Source organism: Mus caroli, chromosome 6 (genome assembly GCF_900094665.2).
Source record: "Mus caroli chromosome 6, CAROLI_EIJ_v1.1, whole genome shotgun sequence".
Lineage (NCBI taxonomy): Eukaryota > Metazoa > Chordata > Mammalia > Rodentia > Muridae > Mus > Mus caroli.
This window is the reverse complement of record NC_034575.1, coordinates 13,956,871-13,965,452: the sequence shown is the minus strand read 5'-3', so window position 1 is coordinate 13,965,452 and position 8,582 is coordinate 13,956,871. Positions and strand designations below refer to the sequence as shown.

General features: G+C 40.0%; 1 protein-coding gene across 4 annotated transcripts in view; it reads left to right on the top strand.

Moving 5' to 3' along the window:
* Window positions 1–8,582, top strand: part of Cttnbp2 (cortactin binding protein 2) — a 147,399-nt gene that overhangs the window by 127,590 nt on the left and 11,227 nt on the right. For all 4 annotated transcript variants that reach the window (XM_029478378.1, XM_021164810.2, XM_029478377.1 and 1 more), the window contains 4 exons: window positions 3,593–3,771; window positions 5,340–5,545; window positions 5,873–6,049; window positions 8,059–8,122. In XM_029478378.1, coding sequence (XP_029334238.1) covers window positions 3,593–3,771; window positions 5,340–5,545; window positions 5,873–6,049; window positions 8,059–8,122 — 626 coding nt within the window. The remainder of the gene's footprint in view (window positions 1–3,592; window positions 3,772–5,339; window positions 5,546–5,872; window positions 6,050–8,058; window positions 8,123–8,582) is intronic.

The following is an 8,582-nucleotide window of genomic DNA, read 5'->3' as shown; positions in this document are numbered from 1 at the left end:
ACACACATATACAGAGAGAGAGAGAGAGAGAGAGAGAGAGAGAGAGAGAGAGAGAGAGAGAGGAAGTAGTCATCACTTTAATCTCATCAGTTCAATTTTTTTTTTTTTTTATTTTGAACAGCTGCTGTTTTCCATACCCAGTGAGGTTCTCTATATGCATGGAAAGGATGATTTCTTCCAGAAATGATGTTTCAGGATTTGGGCCAAGTTTATCTTTACCCTACACTTCCTACATATTGCCCTGTTTTGTCTGGGTTTCATGCAGTCAGCATAGGAGATTCTAATGTCTTCATGCCTTACATTTAACTAAACTGAACAAACCCTGCCCCCAAACATGACTTGACTTCGGCTTCTGCCTTTCTGTTGCTAGTTATACTTTGGACTCAGTTTGTAAAGTGTTTTTAAAGTATTACCCTTTGGAAATCTCATAGCAGTGGTGCCATAGGCTGTAAGTGGAGAGTGGTCATCAAAACCTCATGTGATGAGCAGCCTTGTAAATCCAGGCCTGCAATGCCAGCTACTCAGGATGGTGAGGGAGCGAGGTAGTGAGGTGAAGATCAGCTTAGGCTAATAAATAAATGCATGGCTATTTTGAGTACTTAGTAAAACAAACCTTGTATCAAAATAATAAAATAAAAATAAAAATACCCAGGGCTAGAGTTCAGTGGCTGAGCACTTGGGTAAGAGACGAGAGGTCTGAGTTTGATTCTCCAGGATAACGCTCACGTGCATACACGCATGTGCACGCCCACGTGAGTTGAAATGAAATGAAATCTACCAGATGTGTCTGAGATGCATCAGAAAGGTGTTTCCCACACATTCAGTAAAGATCTGCCACTGACTTAGTGCTGTGGCGTGAATGGAGCCCTCTCCATCCCCACAAAGCGCATGCTCTTACAGAAAGCCCCTAACAAGTCACCCTTCTTGCTAGGTGATGAGACCATGGTAGAAAGTTTTTATTCAAGAAAGCTTTGTAAATGTATCACTTGATATATTTTAAATATAAATATCAAGTGATATATTTTAAAACATACTCAGAACATGGGAGTCCCATCTGCCCAGATGACTTCAGGTTGAAATGTCCAAATTCTGACTTTTTATGTATAAAGGAAGAAAGATATCACAGTTGCTTTAAGGGACATTTTATAACTCAGTAATTAAAATGTTTAAACTAATTTAACTGGCCATTAAAATCTTAAGAAGTTTTACAATCTTACAAACAAATCTTCCTAAATGCTCCATTAACTCATAAAAACCTGAAAATTACAATAAACCCTGTGATTCAAACGCTTTCCCAAATCTTGTACTCTTTATAGATAGTACAATTCTATTTCAGTCATTCCTCTGTGAAGTGGCAGCCAACATTTCAACCAGAGAGCTTGGTGAGATTCAATGATCTGGGCTCCGGTTAAATCTTTAATCTCCCAGTAGGCTAAACTGGCTGGAGAGCAAGGCACAAAGACACATCTGCAGCAGCTCTCCAGAGCTGGGTTTATAAGCACATACCACCACACCCACGTTTTTTATGTGAGTCTGGGGATTGAACTGATGTCTTCATGCTTACACGGGCTGCAAGACTTTACTACAGTTACCCAGGCCCTTCAAGTGTTTTATTACTTGGGAATATCGGCAATCATTCTCCGACTTCTCTGTTCCACATAGAATATTATTTCTGCCTCTCCTAGTTAACAAGTGACCTTTATCTATAGGGAAGAGATTGGCTTAAACATTATCTTACTTCCTTCTTTTGAATAATAATACACAAAGCTTGCATCTGTACTTAAAGATGATCTGTCTGGAAAGGACCCTAGGTTAATGAGCCTGGCCCAGATCATTTATTTAACAGATGACAAAATGTATCAGCAATCCCAACAGGTGTGTATTTAGAGTGCCTTGGTGTGGGGCTGCTGTCCTCCGTAATGCCTCCCAGCTCACGGAACTGATGGCTAACTCTAAGGATACACATGTTATTTTGTTCTGTAGTTCTCTGAGCTGCAAAGCACACAGGCAGGGGTGTAGCTCAGTGGGAAGGTGAGTGAGTGTTCAGAGGCTTGTGTTCCATCCTTAGCCCAAAAGTAAAACAGAGAAACCTGACTTTGCAATGTTTCATTTTCTTTAGAAGTGATTAAGTGGTGCTTAGAAACCGAAGGCATACAAATATAAATATATTGTGACATCTAAGTTTCTAAGCATCCCTATGAAACGGTGCTTATGCTAAATCAATACGCATCAAGGATGTAAAATCAAGCAATAACTATAAGACCAATTTATCAGAAAGACCCCTGAAGGAAACATCAGCCCTTAATGCACTGTCAAATGATAATCACTGTTCCCATAACAGCTGTTTTGCACATGAGACATCCTCTATGAGCAACATCTACACTTGGAGAGATAGGCTCACACCTGTTTTCCAGCTCTTAGGAGTAGGCAAATTCCATTTTCCTATCGGAAATTAGGTTTCTTCATGAGGATATATAACAGTGGGATCTTGGCAAGAAATTCATTGAATAATCATAAAAAAAACAAACAAACTTAAAACCTCATTGTCCCTGAGGAAGTGGGGGTAGAGTATGTTTCCACAGGGACTCTGCCCTCATCCCCCTTAGTAGCATGTGGTCCTGAAGAAGCAGCTAAGAACCCTCCTGCTTCCTAGCTGCCTCTCTGGTCCCTCCCACACAGCTAAGTCTGGTCTCTCCTTGCTTACTCATGGTTGAACACGGGGAACATGGTTTGAGCAGAGGTCAGCAACAATGCTAAACATTAGCAGCAAAATTAGCTTAATAATTATCAGTAACATTAAAAAATTTGTGTGATTTTTCTTTTATATGTATGGATGTTTTGCCTGCATGTATGTCAGTGCACCACATGCATGCAGTGGCTGTGAAGGTCCAAAGATGGATCCCCTGAGACTGCAATTACAGTTGTGAGTGGCCATATGGGTTCTGGGAATCAAACTCAGGTCTTCTGTGAGAGCAGCCAGTTCCCTCAACCACTGAGCCATCTCACTAGCCCAACAACATATTCTTAAGTGCAATATACTCCTTTTGCATTTCTCATAGATATTGTGTCTGAACACCATTTTTTTTTCTCGATGAGAAGTAGATGTCTATAGTTCCTTGAAAGTTGCTAAGAGTAAATAATGAATAATTGCACAGTTAAATGTATTTCCTGTATATGAGATGGTACCTATACTAAATAATAATCATTTCACAGTGTAACATATTTAAAACATCACACTGTATCATAGGGAGAATTATCTTTCAACTATACCTTAACACAAAAAACGTAAATAAGCCTTAATCTGGGCTTTGCCACCTCTTAGCTTTGTAACCCTTAGTAAGGCATCAACTCTTTGGGGCTCACTCTTCTGGTATGTAAAATAGGGTCAAAATACCCAGGTGAGAGGCCATGGGGAACACTTGTGACACTGACATATGCACACACTTACGGCGAACATACCCCAAGCAAAGATAAAGTCATATTCAGCTAGATTTGGGCTTTGTGGTTTATCATTTTAATTTTGGACTTTAAAATCAAAACAAAAGCATTATTTTTTTCCTAAGCCACAGCCCTGTTTTCCACCCATCTCTAGTTCAGAGGTCAGCTGCCTGCACCCTGTGATCCTGTATGTAAGATTGTGGACTGGGCTCTGTCTGTCTGGAGGCAGCTCAACTCCTGTCTGGCCCGCTTGGGTACGCCAGAAGCACTTCTTGGACCAAAGTATTTCCTGTCTTGTCCAGTAGTCCCCGGACATGCCCAAGCAACAGTGAAGTAAGTGCCAATTTTTATTTACCTAATAAAAAAATAGAGTTATGGTATGCTTGTCAGCTTTGTTAACTTGACACAGCCTAGATTCATCTGAAAGGAAATCCTTGACAGAAGAATTGCCTAGAGTAAGTGGGCCTCTGTGGGATTATCTTCACTACGAATTCATGCAGGAGTCCCCAGCCCACTATGGGCTACCCCCTAGTACCATCCCTAGGCAGGCGGTCTTGAACTGTAAGAGAAAACTAGCTAAGGGGGCTGAAGCTCAGCAGTTAAGAGCTTTTTCTGTTCTTCCAGCCCTGGGTTTGATTCCCAGCACCCACACGGCAACTCAGAACCATCTGTAACTCTGGTACCAGGGATCCAACAACTTCTGGCCTCCACACACATATGTTACACAGATATTTCATTTATCTTTCTTCCCCTTTCCTCCCCTAAGTTGCTTTGGTCACAGTATTTATCACAGTAATCAGAGAAAAATAGGATACATGATGAATTTAGTATGTTTGAGACTGTGACTATTGACAAGACTGCTTTTTGCACAAAATGCCAGTTCTGTCAGAGTGACTGTTGGCATCAGGAACTGGCTTTAGAGCCAGGAACTGGCTTTAGGGTTGCTGGTCACCTCTGTATTCAGTGATGACAACCTCTAGGTGACCATGAAGGGAAACGCGTGTCTGTTGCCATGGCAATCTCCATTTGTTCCCAGAGTCCACCTGTCCACCTTCACCTACACAGCGGTACATGTCGCAGCACATGCAATTATGTCACAGCCCAAATAAAAGGCAGGGGCCTCTGACCTTTGCTCTTTCCTTCTTCCTTTTCCTCATCCCCTTTTTGTCCTTCCCCTCTCCCTCCTCACCCCCACAATTAACTTCTCCGTGGAACTGTGCTAGCCTGGTGTGATCTGTGTGATGAGCCGCCATCCTAACACAACAGTGACCATGACTTGTCGTTTATATGTAACTTCTAAGTAACTGTACACACTAGGCAAGTTCTCCCGGTGCTCTGAGCTGTTAATGTGGCAAAAACACTGACAATGTAATTATCACTGATTGTTCCAAATTCAGCCACAGTCCCCATGGCTAACAGCTAAAGTATAAGAGGTTCACCTGAAGCCACAGCTGGCTGGCCCAGTTCTCTGCAGGGCAGAGCCATGTGGGTGTACATATGTAGTGAGGAGCTCCACCTTGAGGCAGTCATTTAATTTCTCAATGATACATTTCCACTCAAATGTTAAAAAATACATGTGTGGCAAACAAATGTAAAACATGTAGATACAGGTTTTACAGAAATATGTGTTTTGAAAAGATTTCTTTTGATGTGCCTTCATTTCTGCATCTTCGTCACACATTCATTCTTTCTGTAGATACTTACTATTGATTTCAGGATTAAGACAGGTTTATAAATTATCAGTATCATTTGAAATACTTACTTATTATACAACTAACCCTCAAGTGTACCCAACCAAGCGAAACATGCAGGGTAATTTTCCTCAACGTTTTCAGGTCTGTTTCTTTTGTGAACTTGTGTGCAGTTTTTAAGAGACTTGGCCCTTCTTCATCTCTTGCAAGGTGGATGTCTAAGCTGTGGAATGCTGTCATTGCTCCCAGAGTTCAAGAAGCAATATTGTCAAGAGCCTCCATGAACAAACAACCTGGTACTGGGCAGACAGCTTCTAAGAAGTACCCTAGCCAAGGACAGCAGGCTGTGGTGAGGGCCGCCCTCAGCATTCTGCTTAATAAAGCTGTTCTGCATGGCTGTCCCCTTCCCAGGGCAGGTATGTAGGGCTGTGCATGAACGAACACATTTACATTCTCTCTATCACTGTTTTGCATTTGTTTCTATGAACTACTCCTTTGTCTCCCTGTGACTAAAGAAATGAATGCACTGCTCATGGCATTGTACCAGAGCTCTTTCTGTTTTTAATTACTGGCACACATTTGATTGTACCTCCAAGTACAGTTTGTGCTGGTCCACCCAACTCCAGCTTGGTTACTGTTAAGAAACCTATGAGTTAAGACTTGGTAATATATTTCAAGTCACTCTACAAAACTGTTTTATCTCCCCGCTTCTTCTTAGAAAAGTGTGGCTTGTGTTGTTTCAGAGCTGGATCAGCAGATCGCAGACTTCAAAGGGGGAAGTTTTCCTCTGTCAATAGTTTCAAGTTATAGCAAAAAGAAAGGGGAGAGCGGAGCCTGGAGAAAGGTGAACACCAGTCCTCGCAAGAAGCCTGGGCACTTCTCCTCACCCACGTGGAACAAGCCAGACCCGAAGCATGAAGGTAGGGGTGGGAAGTCTGCAGGATGCAGGTTCTGAGTGCAAGTGGGCTTTTGTTATTAAAACTGCATTCTTTCTAGTTGCCCACCAACCCCCAGTTGCTCAGTTTACATTTTCCTGGGATGAACCATGTAATAGTTTTTCCAAAACATAGCTGGGAGCTTTCTACCCAAAAGATAAGTCATCTTCAACTTGTTCACTACTTTTTAAAAAACATATATGTTTTCTTGGTCCCCACAGTTAAATCTATCATCTTTATGATATTTTACTCTTGTTACATACATGTCATTCCTCAGTTGAACTTAGCTTATAAGAGTACATAAACCAGGTATGTTTGATACAAACATAGGGTGCTGATGAGTGAATCGATTTGAGTATTGTTTTCCTGTATGGTGTGTTCAGGGTCGGGTGCTATTTAAGCTGCTGGATATGGACCAGGAAAAGCAGCCAGAAAGTCCTCATGGGCTTTAAAAGAAATGACTAGCTTGAACTAATTAATTACCTAGACCACAAGCGTTCTCACCATATGCTATAGTGTGACAGCCAGAATCAATACAAGGAATGAGGAAGAAACAGTATAGAAATCAGTAACTTAGAAAACTCAGCTCTGCTGTTGAGATGTTACTTAAGCCAGGCATGGTGGCACACATCTTTACTTCCAACACTGAGAAGGCAGAGACAGACTAGGAGCTCTGTGACTGTGAATCCAGCCTGGTCTATACAGGCTCCAGGTTATCTAGCCAGGACTATATAATAAGACCCAGTCTCCACAAAAGTTAATTAAAAATATAAATCATAGAATTTCATTGACTTAGAACTGTTTGTAGTATCAAATATAATATACTCCAAAACACGAACACTTCATGAAAGATTTTGGTTTTGAACATAAATGTTTGGTGGGAGAGTTCTTGCCTACTATGTGCAAGTGGCCCAGGACTGAAAGGGAAGTAACAGATCCTATCAGATCACTGTGGAAATTCATAATATGTAGTGAAGACCACCTATTTCTCTCTAGACCTGATAGGAAGATCACTGGCTCCCAGACTTCCATACACCAGTGCCCATGGTGACACTTAAGCAGTGGTCAGGACAATGCCTCTCTTAAGTGCTACCAGTCCTAGAGCAAGGCAAGTGAAGAACTAGTGAAGTGGCCTTTGGGGACCTCCTTTTAATGGAACGACTTTAAATTCACTTTACTTTTCAAAAACTTTTTTTCCCTGTGGCTGTGGCATTCAAAGTCAAGGCTCAGAACACTTGAAGCAAGAACTATATCACTAAGTTACATTCCTGCCTAAGATCATTCTTCAGAGAACATTTGGGTCAGCAACATTCACATAATTTCAGACTTCATTCAGAAGTAGCTAAGTGTTTTAGTGTATTTATGAAATTTGAAGTCATAGAAATATATCTTGAATCTAAAATGACTTAGCATTGTTTCTTATACATTTCTGACTATAGTCTAGTAGGAAACACATTGTATCAGGATACATGTATGCTCAGTATATACCTGACACAAATAAATGTTCTTATACAAGAATACATAGAGTCTGACATTTTCTGTTTTCTTAAGAGATCCATAATTTACAAATTGGAAAATATTAGCTTGATTTTTATGGTTCTTTGTATACCATTCCTAATTTCTGAATAATAAATAGTTTCTAAAAATTAAACTTTTACAAGTACATTGTTGGTTCTACATGCAACATAAGATTAACAGGTAACACATCAAAATGTGCACATGATGGTAGATTACTCTTATGAAATGGCAGGTTCTAGTTCCCCTTTTGGTATTTTGGGAATAAAGACCTAAATATATCAATAGATCAAATACTGAGTGGATGGGCCATTTATAAAAAAACAATGGCATTTATAAAAACCAATGACAGGTTTCTTAAATTGAGCCCAGTGCTTCAGAGTCTAGAATCTAGGAAAAACACACACACACAAGCACTTATGGGTGCATAGGAATAATGAAACAATGAAATTCTATTGACAATGGCTGTTTCGCAACAGGTATGAGGAACAAGACTATACCACACCTGAATACTAACAGGAACTCCTCTCTGTCAAAGCAACAGTAAGTTCCCTTTCAAGTTTTATTTACATCAAAGAAAACTTGAGTTTAATTATTAGCTAACTTTAATTAACACTTGAGTTTAATAATTAATTAACTTTTTAAAGTATTTGGTATATTGTTAACATTATTTTGTGCAGCTTTTGTGATAATAATATGATTTTGGAGTAATAAATATCATTAACCGAAAGACAACGCATTAATACAAACTTTAAATGAAATCTTCTTAAGTTCAATAAGCATAATATAAAACCTATTTTGTTTTTAATTTGTTGGATAAATCTATAGAACTAGGGTTCACTTTTTTTTGGGGGGGTGGGATTCAAGACAAGGAACTCAGTCTATAGACCAAGCTGGCCTGGAACTCAGAAATCTCCTTGCCTCTGCCTTTCAAGTGCTGGGATTAAAGGTGTGAGCCACCAGTACCCATCAGGGGTCACTTTTTTTTTTTTTTTTTTTTTTT